This window comes from Mobula hypostoma, chromosome X2 (genome assembly GCF_963921235.1).
Source record: "Mobula hypostoma chromosome X2, sMobHyp1.1, whole genome shotgun sequence".
NCBI lineage: Eukaryota > Metazoa > Chordata > Chondrichthyes > Myliobatiformes > Myliobatidae > Mobula > Mobula hypostoma.
Window position 1 is genome coordinate 46,925,935 of NC_086129.1, and position 20,943 is coordinate 46,946,877.

At 40.6% G+C, this 20,943-nt stretch overlaps 1 protein-coding gene across 14 annotated transcripts in view; it reads left to right on the plus strand.

Moving 5' to 3' along the window:
- The window catches only part of LOC134340712 (NF-kappa-B inhibitor delta-like), a 261,763-nt gene that overhangs the window by 66,916 nt on the left and 173,904 nt on the right, over positions 1 to 20,943 (plus strand). For 3 of the 14 annotated variants that reach the window (XR_010016615.1, XM_063038178.1, XM_063038179.1), the window contains one exon: positions 16,484 to 16,741. The exons of 2 other annotated variants lie outside the window; for them this stretch is intronic. Coding sequence is in view for 5 of the 12 variants with exons in the window: in XM_063038178.1 (XP_062894248.1) it covers positions 16,669 to 16,741 (73 nt within the window). In the remaining 7 variants the exon portion in view is untranslated. 9 more of the 14 variants (XM_063038180.1, XM_063038177.1, XR_010016614.1 and 6 more) reach the window with 8 other exon arrangements.

Below are 20,943 nucleotides of genomic sequence, written 5' to 3' on the forward strand. Positions count from 1 at the left end.
GGAGGAAGGAGATGAAGGTTGAGTATGACAGCATTTTTAATGGTTTCAGTCCCACTGCTAGTTTCAGGTTAAATAATGGCCTCCTGCATGCAGTGAAGACACTAAGGATTTGCTATGTACTTTCCCTGAATCTTCCATACAAGGAAACCTGCACTTCAAATAACCATTTAAAATTCTAAATGGCTACTTCCTAATGAAAAAGATATTGGCTGTAAAATGATACTGTATGTGCCCCTCCAAACTTGAGACATGTTAAAAGATCCTCTCTCCCATTTTACTTTAGAAAATGAAAATGCATAGTGATTGATAATTAGTTAGATTCCAGTCATCACTGCACGCGTCTCTGCCTGGTAGGGAACAGAAATGAAGGTCAACTCTCAGAAACTAAGTGAGGAGGTGGTGAGTTTTCATCTGTGGAGGTCACACAGTGGCCACAAGTACATCTGGTATCAAACACTTTAGTAAGATGTTTCATAAAGGCACCTTCTGCAGCAATGCCTTTTTGATTTGAATTTTGTATCTGTTCTAAGTCAGACATTGACCTTGCCTTCTGCTACACACAGCTTGATCTCAGTGTGTGCACTATAACAAACTGTAAGCTACTTCAACTGAAAACAAATCTTACACCATTCTTTTCCTCTAATATAGCACACTTCCTCTGTCTCCACCAATTCTTTCTTAAACATACTTTCTTAAGAAGTGGAAACACATAAGTAGATGCATGGAACCTATTATCAGGAGATTAACCTAAAAAAAGTGCTTATCTTTTCTTTGTATTTAGCAACACACCGTAGAAGTGGTAGACCACAGTGGACTGAAACATATAACTCTGATGAGTTTTTTAAAATGTGTTGAATCTTTTCATGTTTCTAGTTTCTCTATTAACAACTTCTATGAGGTAAAAAAAAGTTGGAGGGAAATCAAAGAGAGTTAACTCTTTCATCAAAGTTTGGTAGAGAAGACAAGAAGGAAAGATCAAACGCTCACTCCAGGAAGAGGGCAAGAAAACGAGATTCCATTTCCGTTTGACATCACAACTTTAAAAGAGCACACCTGTCTGCTTGTAAGATGGTGAAGACGTTGAAGCAAAACAGTGAGACTTGCATTCCCAAAGGCTGAAACAGTGGTATTGTAAAGGACAGATGTGCAGTCTGGATTCATGAAATCATATGACAAAGAAAAATAATTGGCCCTTCAAGCCCATGCTAGCTGTTTGAAAGAATTATCCAATTAGTTCCTTCCACCTTTCCCCCGTGTTTGAAATTTTATTTTTTCCCCACTGTGGCAGGGAGAACCTGCAAACTCCACACTGACAGCACAAGAGATCAGGATTGAACCTGGCCTGCTGGAGGTGTGAGGCAATAGTTATTGCACTGCTGCATCACCTTAAAGCCAAACTGAAGAAGTAGCTTTAGTTTAGCTGAATAAGAGCATTATTGAGAGGTGGAGCAAAGTTAAGATGGTGCTAAACGGCGACTCCTCTGCTTGTATCTCTGGAAACAGCTCTATTTCCATCTTTAATATCTTTATTTTTCCCTTTCAGGGTTCTTTTGAAGACCCTGACTTGGAGTTACACACTGACTTTGGTTCTTTGCTGGAATGGGACCCGTTTTTGGGGTTTCAGGGCTAACCATTGTTCGGCACGCCAAGGGTTCGGCCTGAGAGTCCGGCTCAAATTCAGAAGCCTAAAATCTCAGGGCTCTGGAGATGGGCGGATTGAGGGTCGGTGTCATGACAGGAGACCCATGTGTCATCGGGGGAGTCAGGATATCTGCTGTGGGCCCAAAGACCCAGGATCTTTGTGATCTTTAGGCATAGAGCTTGAAAAAAATGACATTAAGGACTTTATAACACCATAAACCAGCGAGTTGTCTGTTATGTCTCCCCACTCGCTGGGAAGATGGAGTCACCTTTTTCTCCCTTATTAGGGAGACAGAGAATCTGTGTTATGTCAAATGCCAGATGAAATGCGAAGTCTTTGGGGTAACTGCAAGTCTGTGTCTTTGCTATTGCTTTGCTCATGGTGAGTGCTCGGTGGTGGGACTGATGCTTGCTTTTTTTTTGCCGGTGGGAGGAGGGCAATTGTTGCTCACTGCCACTTCCATGTGGGGGAGGGGAGCTGGGGGGGTACTTTGGGGTTCTTACGTTTATCTGTCGTTCATTCTTTGGGGCACTTCTCTGTTTTCATGGATGTTTTGCAAAGAAAAAGCATTTCAGGATGTATATTGTATACGCTTCTCTGACATTACATTGGACCTTTGAAACCTTTGAACCTTTATTAAAATAATAACAGGAAAAGTTGTCCTTTTGTCATTATGCGTTTTCACCATTTCCTTTTCAAGTTATTCAGTCTACCTCTAGGCTTTCTTTTAGGGAAACTGTTTCAGTGTGCGTTGCCACATACAAAATAGTTTCCTCAGATTTTTTTGTAAAAAGGAGACCATTGTGCCCATCGAGTCTAGGGCAGCTCTTAGAGCAATCCCATCAATCCATTGCTCTGCTGACCTCCCTGAAATCTCTTCCTTTACACAAAAGATTAGCTGCATTTGTCACATGTACATCAAAGCATACAGTGAAATGCATCATTTTGCATCAAATCCAATCAATGAGGATGTGCTGGAGACAGCCCACAAGCGTTGTCATGCTTCCAGTGATAATATAACATGCCCACAACTCACTTACCCTAACCCTGCATCTGTGGACTGTGGGGGGAATCTGGAGCAGTGGAAGGAAACCCTTGCAGTCACGGGGTGGACGTACAAACTCCTTTCAGACAGTGGCAGAATCGAATGCTGATGAGCTAGCGCTGGCACTGTAAAGTGATTGTGCTAACCGCCATCCTACACATCTATTTAGGATACAGGAGGAAGCTGGGGCACCAGGGTGAAACCCCCACTGTCACAGGGGAACATACAAACTCCACGCCAACAGCACAGGAAATCAGGAGTGAGCCTGGCAGGCTGGAGATGTGAGGCATTAACTTTTACACCATTATACCACCAAAGAGGCAAATTGAAGAAATATCTTTAGTATGGGTGAATAAGAACACTATGAAGATACTAATGCGAAAAATGTCCCTTCTATAACTGTATGGTTTCACAGTGAGGTACTTACCCTAGTTTCCCCATATCCTGAGAATGGAAGCAAACAAGCTAATAGAAATATCTTGGTTTCAACATGGCTTCTGCATTGAGTTAACTGATCTCTGCCAAGGCCCTAAGGTGAATGATGAGGTTTGACTCAGTAATTTTGGGGCAGTCCCTCTTCATAATAACTGTGCTGTGATTCCAATAAGGCTTACTCATAGATATAGTTTGAGAGCAGGATGAGTCTTAACTATGATGGGCCCCACAATTGATTGTACTGCTGTCAGGGAGGAGGACACACACTCAATGCACAGGAACAGCTTCTTCGCTGCCTCTATCAGATTTCTGAATGGTCCATAAATCCACCTCACTATTTAGCTTGCTTTTTGCATTATTGATTGATTTTTGTAATTCTTATAGTAATTAAGAGTAATTTGGTTTTCATGTATTGCTCTGTACTACTGCCACAAAACAACAATTCACATACAGTATGTCAGTGATGATAAACCTGATTCTAATTCTGATCCTCATATTGTGGGGTGGGAATATGCCACAGTATCTTGTCCTTGCAAGATATAATCGTGCTCTATGTTGGAATGTTGACCTGGTAAATTTATGTTAACTTATGCTTGTCATGTTTGTAATATACAGTGCTGCTGCTGGAAAAAGCTAATTTCCATGGCATTTACTGTATCCCCGGTACCTCTTGTACCTAATAAAATGGTCACTGAGCGTATGTTTGTGGTCTTCTGTTGCTGTAGCCCGTCCACTTCAATGTTCGATGAGTTGTGCATTCAGAGATGCTCTTCTGCACACCACTGTTGTAACGTGTGGTTATTTGAGTTACTGTCACCTTCCTGTCAGTTTGAACCAGTCTGGCCATTCTCCTCTGACCTCTCTCATTAACAAGGCGTTTTCACCCACAGAACTGCCACTCACTGGATGTTTTTGTTTTCATGCATGAAAATCCCAGATCAGCAGTTTCTGAGACACTCAAACCACCCCATTTGGCAGCAGCAATCTTTCCACTGTCAAAGTCACTCAGATCACATTTCTTCCCTATTCTGATGTTTGGTCTGAACAACAACTGAACCTCCTGCAATAAACACAAAATGTTGGAGGAACTCAATAACTCAGGCAGCATCTATGGAAAAGAATTAACTGTCAACGCTTCAAGCCGAGATCCTTCATCAGGATTTCCGGCATCTGCAGATTTTCTAGTGTTTGTCACTGAACCTCTTGACCATGTCTGCATGCTTTTATACATTGAGTTGCTGTCACATGATTGGCTGATTAGATATTTGCATTAATGAGCAAGTATACCTAATGAAGTGGCCACTGAGTGTAAAGCTTTTATTCCAGTTTATTGCAGAAGACCGTAAAGCCATAAGATATAAGAGCAGAATTAGGCCATTTGGCCCATCAAGTTTGCTCTGCCATTTTATCATGGCTGATCCAATTTTCCTCTCAGTCCCAGTTTCCTGCCTTCTCCCCGTATCCCTTCATTCCCTGACCAATCAAGAATCTATCAACCTCTGCCTTAAATATACATAAAGAATTGGCCTCCACAGCTGCCTGTGGCAACGAATTCCACAGATTCATCGGCCCCCCTCCGGCTAAAGAAATTCCTCCTCATCTCCATTCTAAAAGGACACCCCTCTGTTCTGAGGCTGTGTCCTCTGGTCTTAGACTCTCCCACCATAGGACACATCCTCTCTACATCCACTCTATCAAGGCCGTTCGTCATTTGATAGGTTTCAATGAGGTCACCCCTCATTCTTCTGAATTCCAGTGAATACAGGCCCAGAGCCATCAAACACCGCTCATATGACAAGCCATTCAATCCTGGAATCATTTCTGTGAACCTCCTTTGAAGCCTCTCCAGTTTCAGCATATTCTTTCTTAGATAAGAGGCCCAAAACTGCTCAAACCTACATCTGTAGATTATATACCAAACCAAACTCTCTGTGGTTGCCATTCACACAATACTCCCACTCCAACATCATTGATTAGACCGCTGTGTAAATTGCTCACTACCAATTACAACAGGGAGTTTACCACATAGAAGTGACATCTTTGTTTATCAATTAACCCAAAGAGAGCAGTTGTTATGGTGATGAACTTACTGATTTTTGACATCAGTATCCCATTAATCTATGGTTGTGGTTGAAATCAATGTATAGGCTGATTGAGGGGGTGTTAATAATGAGCACTTGAGAATTGTTTTCACTGATAAGGAACTGTAGATAGAGGTGTTTATCTACCAGGAAGATACATCAGTACAGCCCCTATTTAGGGCAGAAAAAGGTGAGGATGTGAGCCACACACTCAAAATGCTGGAGAAACTCAGCAGGTCAGGCAGCATCTATGGAAATGAGCATGCAAGAACAAGAAGGTGGGGAAAGAGGAAGGAGGACAAGGTTGAAGATGATAAGTGAAGCCAGGTGGGTGGGGGACAGGAATGAAGTGATGGGTGGAAAAGGGAAAGAGCTGAAGAAGAAGGAACCCATTAGGAGAGGAGTGGATGGGAGTCATTTGCTTCCACAAATTTGGTATTACATATCACCTGGTCAAAAGATCAAAAGGGCTGAAAGGAGAACTTTTCATGCCAAAATCCGATACACACTGTCTGAGTAAGAGGTGAAAGCTGTCTCGTAGAGTTAAAGGAGACCATGTTCTTGAGGGTGAAGAACTCATTAAGTTACAGGAGAATGCAATCATCAAATCTAATGGAGGCATCAGTGATTTCAGCTCAACTTTCACCAATAAAAATAGCGTCAGGTATCCATCGCTTCCCAGCAGCATTTAAAACTGTTTGCTCCTCAAAAATGAGAGAAGAAAAGAGGATGACATCTTGCATAAAATATGCAATACCTGATTTTGTCAGATCTTGCAGGACTTGTAATTGCTCACACCCGAATTCAGCTGATCCAGAGGCTGAAGACCAGTCTCATTATGCTGAACTGTACTGGCATCCTCTGAACCATAACAGGACCACCAGAGCCTCACCAGCCCCACCCTGAAATACAGCTGAAAACCTCAGGAAAACAGTTAAGCCCTGACTCCTCTTGCCAGCTACCGAGGCTATGAAAGATATATAGTATTTTTAAATAGATAATCAGACACATTTTAGAAAACATTGAATATCAAATAAATAACAGGTAAGTGTAACGTTATTATAGTGCCAACAACATGGGTTCCCACCTGCATCTGTAAGGAGTTTGTACGTTCTCCCCGTGACCGCGTGAGGTTTCCTCCAGGTGCTCCGGTTTCCTCCCACAGTCCAAGGACATACAGGTTGGTAGGTTATTTTGTAATTGGACAGTGTGGGATCATTGGGCCGGAAGGGTTTATTACCATGCTGTATCTCTAAATGATAAAATAAATAATATTTTAATGATGATTTATAATTTAACCGAGAACACTTTTGAAAACAGAAAATGGAATAAAATAATGTCCTGTTTCCACCTAAGTAAACAAGTTGATACACTACTTTGCATCTATAAGCTGCACTTTGGAGGGTGGACACATCCACCCTTGATGTAGTCCAGTCTTGGTGCTTGCTCCCGCAGAGCACACAAACCCACAAACTATGTGAATCCATGGCCTAATCTTTTTGTTTCCTTTCTAAAAATTCCCCACACTCTTTTGTGGGAGGAAAGTGGTGTCACCCAGCATTAACATCCTGGGTTGCTAGACCATTAAAAGGGCATAATTCAAGTCATTCACATCTCCTCTTTTGGCACCAGGCATTTCAAAAGCCAAATTGGTTATTCTTATTAGTATTGAGTTCCCAATACAGATCATCATGAATCATGCTGCAGAGAAAGGAATTTGTAAAATTTAAAAATGAAAGTAGTGAAACCTAACAATGTGATTATCTCTCATCCGTCCCACAGTCTCTTTGACCCCAGGCAGGCAGGAGTTACCATAGCATTAGGATAAGAATTGTTAGGATGGAAACAGCTTCTTCCCCCGGGCCATCAGACTACAGAACTCCCTGCCACCACTCAGGTCTCATCACATATGAAGCGACAGTAGCGCTATACTGTTTACTTTTTAACTTGTATCGTATATGCAACTTCTTAATTCATTTGTGGTAATATTACTTTGTGTTATGTACGTGAGTTATACGTACTGTTCTGCACCTTGATCCAGACGATTGTTGTTTTGTTTTGTAGTATACGTGTATATGATTGAATGACAATGATCTTGTACTTGATCTTTCACCTAGCTTTGAATTGAATTGACTTTATTTCTTATATCCTTTGCAATCATGAGAAGTAAAAATCTTTATGTTACATCTCCATCTAAACGTGCAATGTGCAATCATAGTAATTTGTAATAAATGGTACAGTCAATGTAATATACCGTACACTCAAATCAGCGTGAGTTAATCAGTCTGATGGCCTGGTGGAAGAAGCTGTCCTGGAGCCTGTTGGTCCTGGCTTTTATGCTGCTGTACCGTTTCCCGGATGGTAGCAGCTGGAATAGATTGTGGTTGGGGTGACTTGGGTCCCCAATGTTCCTACGGGCCCCTTTTACACACCTGTCCTTGTAAATGTCCTGAATCGTGGGAAGTTCACATCTACAGATGTGCTGGGCTGTCCGCAACACTCTCTGCAGAGTCCTGTGATTGAGGGAAGTACAATTCCCATACCAGGCAGTGATGCAGCCAGTCAGGATGCTCTCAATTGTGCCCCTGTAGAACGTTCTTAGGATCTGGGGGCCCATATCACACTTCCTCAACCGTCTGAGGTGAAAGAGGCACTGTTGTGCCTTTTTCAGCACACAGCTGGTATGTACAGACCACGCGACGTTCTTGGTGATGTGTATGCCGAGGAACTTAAAGCTGTTTACCCTCTTAAACCCAGATCTATCGATGTCAATAGGGGTTAGACCGTGTCCATTCCTCCTGTAATCCACAACCAGCTCCTTCGTTTTTGCAACATTGAGGGAGAGGTTGTCTTCTTGACACCACTGTGTCAGAGTCATGACTTCTTTTCTGTAGGCCACCTCGTTGTTATTTGAGATAAGGCCAATCAATGTGGTGTCATCGACGAATTTAATTAGCAGATTGGAGCTGTGGGTGGTGACACAGTCATGGGTATACAGGGAGTAAAGGAGGGGACTTAGTACGCAGCCCTGAGGGGCTCCTGTATTGAGAGTCAGAGGGCTGGAGGTGAGGGTGCCCACTCTTACCACCTGCTGGCGATCTGACAGAAAATCCAGGATCCAGCTGCACAACGCTATATGTTTTCCCATAATAGCCAAGTGCTGACACCCTATAACGCAGAAGGATACTGTAAAACTGGAAGGGCGTAAAACATGACTTATGTGCATGGTACCAGGACAGAGGGCTTGGGTTAAGAAGGGGGGCTGGATAGGACAGGACTTCTTTTCTCTGGAGTGCAGGGGGTTGAGGGGTGATCTTAGAGTGGTTTATAAAACCATGTGAGACATAGGCAAGGTGAATAGCTGCAGTATTTTTCCCAGTATAAGGGAACCTAGAACTAGAAGGCATAAGTTTCAAATGAGAGGGGGAAAGATTTAAAAGGGACCTGAGGGGTAACTTTTTAGAAGGTGGTGAGCACATAGAAAGATCTTCCAGAGGAAGTGGTAGAGGTGGGTACAATTATGACACTTAAAATGCATTTGGACATTTAAATGGAGAGGAAAGTTTCAGAGGTATTTGGGCCAAACACTGACAAATAGAGCTAGTTCAGTAAGGCAATTTGGTTAGTACTGGCGAGTTGGGCCGAGGTGCCTGTTTCCATGTGGTATAGCTTTATAACTCTATAATTCTATCCAGCTTAGTAAGTGGTAATTTCATTTGGTTTTAAAACTACAACTGTTTTTTTTTGGTGACTTATATTGATAATATACAGTATGCTGATCTGTTTTTTTACTCTACATGGGGTGCAGCACAGAAGGAGGCCATTAGTACGTCAGCACTTTCAAGCTTTGCAGCAGGTCTCATTTCCTGCTATCCTGATGTAGCCCTGCAAAATACTTCTGTCTCAAACAAGTTATCCAACTCTTTGAAAGTTATTGAAGCTGCATCCACCAGCCTTTGAGGGAGCAAACTCAGGATAACAACTCACTGTGTGAAATAAAATCTTTCCTTCTGTTTCCTCCATGTCTGTGTCATTGTCCTTTGATTATCTGTCCATGTACTTGAAATACCTCAGCTCTATGGAAATCCACCATCTCTGAGGCCTTGTGATCATGTGGACCTCAAAACAGTTCAGACTCCAGATCAAAATCAAAATGGAGTTTTTTATCATCTGCACAAGTCCACGTGTGCACAGGTGCAATGAAAAACTTACTTGCAGCAGCATCACAGGGACATAGCACCTTATGACTGTTATTCTCAAGAAAAACAGAAGCATAGGCCGCATGAGAGCGTAGTGGTTAGTGTAATGCTATTGTAACGCCAGGGACTTGGGTTCAATTCCTTCAGGAGTCTGTACATTCTCTCCGTAGGTTTCCTCTGGGTGCTCCGCTTTCCTCCCACATTCCAAAGACGTATGGGTTTAGTAGGTTAATTGATCACATGGATGTAATTAGACAACATGGGCTTGTTGATTACTTTGCAGTATCTCAAAATATTAAAACATAAATTATACACCGTTTTTACAAGAAAGAATACAATTAAAGCAATAAAAGTGTAGCTCATCCTTTACATTATAAAGGTTTAGCTAGACATTCTTGCCTTTGAGCTCCATACCTCTGTTAATAGCTAAGGATCCTGAACATTAGGACATATAAGAGCATACGAAAGAGGAGCAGGAGGAGACTACCTAGCCCTTCAAATTTGGTCCGCCATTCTTCAAGGTCATTACTGATCTTCCACATCATTGCTGTTTTCCACAACAAACCCCATATCTCCTCATTCTGTTCATCAAAGTTCGAAGTTCAGAGTAAATTTATTATGAACGTATGTATATGCCGCCGTAAACAACCCTGAGAATCTTGCGGGCATTCACAGTAGAACAACAGAGTCAATGAAAAACAAAGACTGACAACAGCCAACTTAGAAAAGAAGAGAAACTGTGCAAATACAAAAAAAACAAATAATAGTAACAATTCTGATATACCCATGTAAACACTTCTTTTGGCATAAGATCTTGGTCTGAAACTGGTCTGGAAAATTTACAAAGAAAAGTAAGAACTGAAATGACAAATTTTAGAAAACACAATGTACCCTCAAAAGTGCTTAGATTAACGCTACCTAGGACAGAAGGAGGAAGACATAAAACATTTACACAGTTGTCAGACAAGACTACTAAAGATATATTTTTAACAAAAACTGGATGCAGCACTCCATGCGAGCATATGGAATTCTGATAAGAAATACACTCCACCAAATTTAAATGAAAGCACAACCCAGAAAAGTGAAGAAATGATGACTACAGATGAAAAAGTTAACCAGTGGAAGAGCATGACCCTCCATGGGACACATCCCATGGTCTGAGCAGACTTGATGTTCACAAGGAAGCTCCCAACACCTGGCTGAGAGCTGTGGAAACAGAAGGGCTCCACGTGGCAGTCCAGGACCAAGTAGTTAACAGAAAGAGTTATCAAAAATACATAATAAAAGACCAGCAATTTCAAGACGATAAGTGCAGAGAATGCCAAGAGAAACCTGAAACAATCCGACACGTTACAGGATCCTGCAGCAGTTTAACCCAATCTGATTACTTACACAGGCTCAATCAAGTGGCAAACATCATTCACCAAAAGCTTGCTTTAAAATACAAACTCATAAGAGAAACCATATCTTACTATAACTACAAGCCTGATCCAATTTTAGAGTCAGAGACCTACAAATCATATTGCAACTGATCAATTATTACAGATAGGACAATCCATAATTACCATCCAGATATAATAACACAGGATTAACAAGCAAGAACAACCTATTTAATAGGTATAGCCATTCCAAACACACGCAACATATAGAAATCAATAAGTGAAGCACACTATAAATACACTGAACTACAAGAGGAAATTCAAAGACTATGGAACAGGAACATTGTCCCGATAGTAATATCTACAACTGGCATCATCCCAAAGTCACTACACAATGGCATTAAACACAGCAATATTTATGAAAATCTCCAGAAAGCCACAATACTAAACACCACTAGAATAGAAACATAGAAACATAGAAAATAGGTGCAGGAGTAGGCCATTCGGCCCTTCGAGCCTGCACCGCCATTTATTATGATCATGGCTGATCATCCAACTCAGAACCCCGCCCCAGCCTTCCCTCCATACCCCCTGATCCCTTTAGCCACAAGGGCCATATCTAACTCCCTCTTAAATATAGCCAATGAACTGGCCTCAACAGTTTGCTGTGGCAGAGAATTCCACAGATTCACCACTCTTCCACCATTTACCACATAGTCCCGAAAATTCCTAGCAATTGAGAATTGAGTGTGCTTGGCTAGGCCTGTACCTTAGCTTTCACCTGCTTGAGTTGAGAAAAAAAAATTAAATATAAATAAATAAATAAATACACTGAGAACGCGAGTTGTAGAGTCCATGAAAGTGAGTTCATAGGTTGTGGAGTCAGTTCAGTGTTGAGTGTTGAGGGGAGAGAAGGAGGTATCAACCATCAAGAGAGGGGGGAAGAGGGGGTGGGGAGAGGGAAAAGGGGTCTTTGATTATATTGGCTGCTTTACTGGGATAGTGAAAAAAATTCACAAAATCTTGTTGGAACTCAGCAGGCCAGGCAGCATCTATGGAAAAGAGTAAACAGTCAACATTTCTGACCAAGACCCTTCATCAGGGCTGGAGAAAAAAGATGAGGAGTCAGAGTTAGAAGGTGGTTCATCTTTTTTTCTCCAGTCCTGGTGAAGGGTCTTGGCCCAAAACGTGGACTGTTTGCTCTTCCATAGATGCTACCTGACCTGCTGAGTTCCTCCAGCATTTTGTATGTGTTGCTTGAATTTCTAACATCTGCAGATTTTCTCTTGTTAGCAAAAAAAATAAACAGAGTCCACAGAGATGTTCCTGTGATGTGCTGAGCTGTGTCCACAAGTTTCTGCAATTTCTTGTGGTCACATTCAGAACAGTTACCATACTAAGCCATGATGCATGCAGGGAAGACGAACAGCTAATAGACATGGTACATATTGGGACCAGTGACATAGGTAGGAGAAGGGATGATGTCCTCAAAAAGTAAGGCCGTAAAGATTTTTGATCTCTGTATTGCTTCTGGTGCCATGAGGTAGTGGTTAGAGAAAGAGAAGACCATAAGATATAGGAGCAGAAGTAGGCCATTCGGCCCATTGAGTCTTCTCTGCCATTCAGTCATGGGCTGATCCAATTCTTCCAGTCATCCCCACTCCCCTGCCTTCTCCCCATACCCCTTGATGCCCTGGCTAATCAAGAACCTATCTATCTCTGTCTTAAATACACCCAATGACTTGGCCTCCACAGCCGCTCGTGGCAGCAAATTCCACAGATTTACCACCCTCTGACTAAAGTAATTTCTCCACATCTCAGTTCTAAAAGGATGTCCTTCAATCCTGAATTTGTGCGCTCTTGTCCTAGAATCCCCTACCATGGGAAATAACTTTGCCATATCTAATCTGTTTAGGCCTTTTAACATTTGGAATGTTTCCATGAGATCTCCCCTCATTCTCCTGAACTCCAGGGAATACAGCCCAAGAGCTGCCAAACATTCTTCATACAGTAACCCTTTCATTCCTGGAATCATTCTTGTGAATCTTCTCTGAACCCTCTCCAATGTCAGTATATCCTATCTAAAATAAGGAGCCCAAAACTGCACACAATACTCCAAGTGTGGTCTCACGAATGCCTTATAGAGCCTCAACATCACATCCTTGCTCCTATATTCTATAGCTCTAGAGAAGGATAGGTCAGATGAACGAATAGCTCAGGGGGTGGCTTAGCAGTAGGGCTTTGGTTTCCTGGATCACTGGGACTGTTTCAGGGGAGGTTGGAGACTGTACAAGATTAATGTGTTGCATTTAAACCAGAACAGGACCAACATTCTAGTGGGGAAGATTTAATTAGATCTGACAGAGTAAATGTTCAGATGAGAAGATACGGTCATCTGGAGGAGAAATGCGAGCAAGTCTAGTAGGCAGAGCAGGTGGGTAAATGCTAAGCTCAGTTTAACCTATTTTATAGACAATAGACAATAGGTGCAGGAGTAGGCCATTCGGCCCTTCGAGCCAGCACCGCCATTCACTGTGATCATGGCTGATCATCCACAATCAGTATCCAGTTCCTGCTTTATCCCCATAACCTTTGATTCCACTATCTTTAAGAGCTCTATCCATCTCTTTCTTGAAAGCATCCAGAGACTTGGCCTCCACAGCCTTCTGGGGCAGAGCATTCCATATATCCACCACTCTCTGGGTGAAAAAGTTTTTCCTCAACTCCGCTCTAAATGGCCTACCCCTTATTCTTAAACTGTGGCCTCTGGTTCTGGACTCACCCATCAGCGGGAACATGCTTCCTGCCTGCAGCATGTCCAATCCCTTAATAATCTTATATGTTTCAATAAGATCCCCTCTCAGCCTTCTAAATTCCAGAGTATACAAGCCCAGTCGCTCCAATCTTTCGACATATGACAGTCCTGCCATTTTACTGCAAGGAGTCTAATTAGTGATAAACACGAGATTCTGCAGATACAGGAAGGAGCTTGACATGCAAGTCTAAAGATCCTTGAAAGTGTCATCACAGGTAGATAACAGATTAAGCTGACCTTCATTAGTAGAAATACTAAACAAAGAGCAGGCATGTTATGCTCCATCTCATGAAGTTTTGGACAGCCCTCAGCCCAGAGTAAAGTGTGCATTTCTGGTCACCATGCTATACAAAGCTAGCTGTAGCATTGGGGAGGATGCGGAGGAAATTCACCAGAACGTTGTGCCTGGGATGGAGCATTGTATTTATGAGGGAATAATGGAGAGGTTGGGTTTGTTTTGTCAGGAGTGGAGGAGGCTAGGAGGGGATAATTATGAGGGATATAGATAGACAGACTTCAGAAAACTTTTCCCCTTAATCGAGATGAATAAAACCTTCTTATAGGCATCTGTTAGTCTCATGAGACCATGGATTTGCGCCTTGGAAGGTTTTCAGGGCACAGGCCTGGGCAAGGTTGTATGGAAGACCGGCAGTTGCCCATGCTGCAAATCTCCCCTCTCCACGAGACCGATGTTGTTCAAGGGAAGGGCATTAGGGCCAATACAGCTTGGCACCAGCGTCGTCGCAGAGCAATGTGTGATTAAGTGCCTTGCTCAAGGACACAACACACTGCCTCAGCTGAGGCTCGAACTAGCGACCTTCAAATTACTAGATGAATGCCAATAAAACCAGAGGATATCGATTTAGGTTAAAAGGTAAGAGGGCATCTGAAGGAGACACTTTAATCTAGAGAGTGTTAAGTAGTTGGAGTAGACTGCCAGAGATATTGTGAAAGCAGTCACTGGCAGTGTTGATGAAGTGTTCAGATGAGCATGAGAATCATGTGCTCATGTTATATAGCTAAAATTTTATATGCCCAGTGCAAATATAACACATCTGCTAAAGTTATCTTTCTCAATTTAGAGCATTGGTTTGCAAAGAACTCTAAGACCAACCTGCTTAAACTTGAATTTAACATCAGAAATATATAAAATTGTGAAATCATCCTCTAATTTCAATAAGTAAAATTAAACAATTTTATTAAGATAATAGTTTAATGATCTTTCAGGTATTATCTTTATTACTTTTCTTGGTGGTGAAGAAAATTTCCAAGAGTGAGAAGTAATTTTGCAATCACTTTTAAAATCTAACCCTCGTGTGGGTTTTGCCCTATAGATACAGGGAAAGTACTAATACATTGGTAAGATTTATAAAGGGTTTTACTGAAAGGGAAAATAAAAGTGTGACTCATCTCACTTAAATTCTGTAGTTGTCTAAATACTTCATCCATTATTTGATACCTAAATCTAAGAATTTTAGAAAATGGGAATCAAAACATAAAATGATGGAAACACACAGCAGGTGAAGAGAGTTTCTGAGGAAAGAGAATGGCAGATAATATTTCAGGTTAAGTAGATGAAGGAAAGCTCATCATGGACAGCCCAAGCCCAGGTGCAAAAAAAGGAGGGTTGGGCAAGGGGCTATCAATCCCATCCCATAAAAACCCAGAGCTACGGAAACACCACCAGAAGCTCCAAGGACCTCAAATGGGAAAGGAGGAATCCTCGAGGATGGGCTAAACCTGGGGACAATTTGAAAGACAGTGGACTCTGGTGAGCTACTGTTGGCAGTCTATGCCCGTTTAGGGGTGAAGAGATAAAAAGAAGAAAAAAAAGGTGAAGATGAATCTGGCTTAGTGTTGTCAAAAACAAAAGAGGCACAAGACCCCATTACAGCCGATTTTAGTGCACATTTCAAGCAGGGGTGAATTTAAAGGTCCGTGTTTTGTATTATTCTTTGTTAAGATTTAAAAGCACAGTGGTGTAGTGGCTAGTGTAATGATATTAGAGCTCTAACGACTCAGGTTCGATTCCTGTCACGGTCTGTAAGGAGTTTATACGTTCTCCTTGTGACCATGTGGGTTTCCTCCAGGTGCTCTGGTTTCCTCCCAAATTCCAAAGCTGTAGCAGTTAGTAGGTTAATTGGTCATATGGGTGTAATTGGGCAGCGGGGGCTCATTGGGCTGCAGGGGCCTGTTATCTCACTGTATCTCTAAATATAGAATAAATTGCTACTGAATAATAAAGAATAAATATAAATCACCATAACAAATTATATGGATTGTTTCAACTTTAAGTACTATGTTCAGCATGTAACTTATACATAAAGGGTGCAAATAAGTGAATAATGCAAGTTTAATTTTTGACTGAATGGGAGGTATAATGTACTAAGAATCACTAGTAGAAAGTGGGCCATTTAGAAAGGTTGAGTGGGAGGTTCCAATATGTGCACAGCATGTAACATACCTGTCCACTGTACAGCACTTACTTAGTTACCGAGGCGGAAAAAATTACTGAATGACATTCAAACTGACGACTTAAATTTGATAGCACTTTTATTTATAAAAAGAAAAATTATATTAAAAGATCTGCTTTCAATAAAAATCTAAAGGTAATAAAAAATGGTAATAGCTCAGAATCAAGTATATGACTCCCTTTTAATACATTGCGTTTCATACATCTGTCCCTTTTCATTTCAAATCAAGGACAGGAAAATATCTTTAGAACAGGATGTACTATTTCAGAAAGACTTCACAGGTGCTTCCTTTAAGTATGTCTTTAACGTGCCACTGAAAGACATTCATTTATAGAACCAAATCTATGCTTAAAGAGCGAGCTAGTCATTAAACCCACCATACACGATTCTCCTCTCTGCATAATATCTTCCAGAACGTTGCCATTCAGATTCTCTCTGTGGTTACGTTGTGCTGAGGAAAAACAATGGTGGCCACAAGAGGAGAGATTGGAGCGTAGCATGATGACATCAGCTACAAAGCGGGACTTCAAGTCTTAGTACTCTGCTTTTCAGTAGTATGTAAACATCTTCCACTGAAGCACTTTGTAAGAACTTAGCAATGTCAACTCTGTCTGCATCAGAAAGACTAGAGAGAGACTACAACATGGCACAGAATATGCACTGGCAAAAATGTGAGTACAATTTTACTTTCTTCAAAATATAGAGCAGTTTATGAATTTAAACTTAATCCAGTTATATTTCTCAGGAATTTAAGGGATGTCTTCAGGTCCACTTGTTAAGAGCTATGAAATATATCAAATATAATAAGGAATTTAACACCCGTTTGGAAAATTCTTTCTGTATAACAGTGTATAGTTGTGTAACTATGTTAATTAAATGATTATGTTTGTTGTAACAGAACCTGAAATGTTGTATTGTGATAGGAATACACCTGTAAATGAAGCAATAGTCTTCTTGCCTCAAATTTAATATTAGAGATTTATGAAACTATTTTCTAATTTCAATCAATAAGCTCAAACAATCTCTTTGAGACAACAGCTATGTTATCTGCAGATTTATTTTATTGATTCACTCTCACGTTAAATCAAGAAAGTTACTAGGTACTCTTAAGTATGCTTTGAAAGAATATAGTAAGTCCAAGCAGATATGCAATAGAATGAACAGCTTAATTATGTGGATCACACACAGCAGGGCATCACTGAATTTTTGATAAATATCATTGAGGCAGAAAGCACTTGGGAGTAGTCAGCAGATCAGCGAGCACCTTAAAGAGTAGACTGGTTAAAATGTTGGTTCAGAGTTCTGAACACAACAGGTAAAATCTAGGACTATCCCATTTTGAAACTCTGCTTCCGATGTCGAGTTCCATTTAAAAATAGGACCCTATATCCCGGTCAGTAGCTGAATGATTGCATGTGCATTCCAACTGTTTAGAGCATTCATTATAAACAAATGTTTTATAAATCCATGTAGCATCATATTAAAAAAAACATCACTAGCTATTGAACTCAATGAATGATCTTATCTTTGAGCGAGCTGGGAAATTATACACTTTGATATTAGCTGAAGACACTTAATGCATTTGTATGGAATAACAAAGATATTTAATCAATCTATAGTAATTGAAGTAATGTCCCTTTTAAAATACCTACAGAGTATTTTAATATGGGTGAGGTAAGTTTTTATATCTTTCCATGCAGTGTGCCGGTCTTCACTAATCAATTGTTTGAATTATAGAATTATGGAATATTCTGTATTTGTTTTTCTATTATGATAATATTCTGTAACATTTCTGTACAACATCATAAATAAGATTTTCTTTCGAGGTTTCTGGACAGTTATTCATTTTCGAAAAGAATGAATGTTGAAAATTTATATATCCTTTACTAAAGAATGACAAAACGTAAATGACTTGTATCTTATATTTGTTGCTTATTTGTCAAATATTCTGCCATGTTTGAAAAAGATAAAACATGGAATGATTTAATTATCCATGCCATTGCTGATTCTTTGCAGCACTCTAGTTAAATATACTGAGAAAATTTGGGTTAGAATTTGAGGGAAGCTTTACTTTCTGAGTGGTTATCTTATTGTGCCCAGACACCCACTGAGTCTTTCAATGTTTTCCAATGTAAAAGTTTACAAAATGAATTATTTGATTTTCTCTGATAAGATACATCAAACTACCACTGGTAAATATACAATTTTCTTGAATTGTTATCTTATTCTATTGATCACGAGTTTTGTTTCCACTATTTTACTCTAAACAAATATAGTAGATTCTGAATGAACATAACTTAATGAACATAACTTATCTAGTGTTTAACAAAATGATCTGCAGCTGAATGGTCTGACTAGCCAAATGAGCAAAGAATTAACCAGACTGAGAGCAGCAAACACATTGGCAGATGTTCACAAACATCCAACAATCATTGAATCTAAAAGTTAGGACCAGTGAAGTGGAAATACTATTTTATGCACAGATCAGTTAATGGAAGATGCATTCATTTTAATTGAAATCAAATGAACAAAGCAGATATTTAACTGTGAATCAAGTTCCATTGTGGGGTGTTAATAGATTATTTTTCCCCTTAGTTACTGAGATAAGAGTCACATTAACTCCGATCTTTAACATGGTGATCAAATAACACTTGCATCTCTTAAACTGAGGCTTTCCATTCTTCTCTATTTCCAATCTGCTTTAAAGGAATTTTCCAGAGACAGGCTGTGCACATAGGAACAAGATACAAGATATCAGAATGGGTATCTTCTGAGGCAAATTATCATGGTTGGCAAGGGCCACGTTCATTTCCAAGTCCATTGCAATGAAATGTACAACTGAATCAGGCAGATTTTGTCTAGGTGCTGAAAAGGAAGTTCCTTATTTGAAGTCTGAAGTCTAAAGGCTATACTGAAGTACATTCCTCCCACAATTTCATGTCAAAGCATACATTCTGTGCAGTTTCGAAGAAATGATTGGACTTTTCAAAAATTGTTACTACCACAGAACTTTATTTAACTTTCTTTCAAATATTATTGCTCGACTTTTCAAATCTTTTTTCACAAAAACAGTGATGAGGTAAAACATGTCTGTTCTTACATTAGTTCTTTCCAATGTTTATCCACTTTTCCCCAACTTCCCACAAACCTTCAGGAGAACACTTTTTAGAGTAACGCACACAAAATGCTGGAGGAACCCAGCAGGAGAGGCAGCATCTATGGATATGCTGCCGTATCTATGCTTCTTCATAGATGCTGCCTGGCCTACTGAATTCCCCCAGCATTTTGTGTGTGTTACTCTGGATTTCCAGCATCTGTACAATCTCATATGTTTATGGAGAACATTTTTTGATTCCTTTTCCAAATTCACCTGTTTTGTACAGATGAGTTATTTCAACTCATCCAGATGGCTCAATCAAGACTAGAAACTCATCTTTTGGAAAACATGAACATAAGTCTGTACTTTTTACTTCCAAAGGGATGCACAATGATATGCATACTTTTGGAGTAAGAACATAGAAGAAACAGTGCAGCACAGAAACAGGTCCCTTGGCCCCCAATGTTGTGCCGAACCAGTTAATAATCTCAAATGGCCTAATCCTTAATACATACATAATGTCCATATTCTTCCATTTTCCTCACATTTATGTGCCTATTTAAATGTCTCCTAAAAGTCCTTAATGTATCTGTCTCTACCACCACCCCAGGCAGCACATTCCAGCACTTACCACTCTCTGTGTAAAAAACTTACCCCACACATCTCCTTTGAAATTACCCCCTTTCATCCTAGATGTCCATTAGACCTTTCAACCCTTGGAAAAAGATACTATCTTGTCTATTGTATCTATGCCTCTCATAATCTTATAACCCCCTATCAGATCTCCCCTCAGCCTCTGCCATCCCAAAGAAAACAACCCGAGTTTTTCCAACCTCTCATTATAACATATTCCCTCTAATCCAGGCAACATCCTGTAAACCTCTTCTGCACCCTCTCCAATGCAACACTGATAAAGAAGTAGAGACTTCATTCGAACAAATATGAATCTAAGTTGGTCAGTTCTTCCACACACTTAGGAAAGATTAATTATTTACTAATACACTCGCTACCCATTGCTTCAGGGATCTTGGTTCAATCTTGACCTCCTATACTATCTGTGTCCTCGTTCTATCCAGCGCGCCACTTTCCTCTGAGATCCCAATGACACGTGGCTTAGCCGGTTAATTGGGCATTTTATATTGCCCCTAGTATTTAGGTGAGTGTGGAGTTGGTGGAAATGCACAGAGACTAAAATGAGATTGGGGTACGATTGCTGTAAGTTAGTGCTTGATGTGGTCAATGTGAAATGGTGTGTCCAAGAGCATCTTCCATGGCACAGGACTAACATGATTAATAGCAACAATTGGCTTGCTGATATTGCTACGAAAACCATTTGTCTACTTACAGAATCCAAATGCTCACTTTAGGCACAAAGACCATAAGTGTGAGGTGGTTCATTTTGGTCGGTCGAATATGATGGCAGAATATAGAATGGTAAGACTCTTGGCAGTGTGGAGGATCAGAGGGATCTTGGGGTCCGAGTCCATAGGACACTCAAAGCAGCTGCAAAGGTTGACTCTGTGGTTAAGAAGGCGTACGGTGTATTGGCCTTCATCAATCGTGAGATTAAATTTAGGAGCTGAGAGGTAATGTTGCAGCTATGTAGGACCCTGGTCAGACCCCACTTGGAGTACTGTGCTCAGTTCTGGTCACCTCACTACAGGAAGGATGTGGAAACCATAGAAAGGGTGCAGAGGAGATTTACAAGGATGTTGCCTGGATTGGGGAGCATGCCTTATGAGAATAGGTTGAGTGAACTTGGCCTGTTCTCCTTGG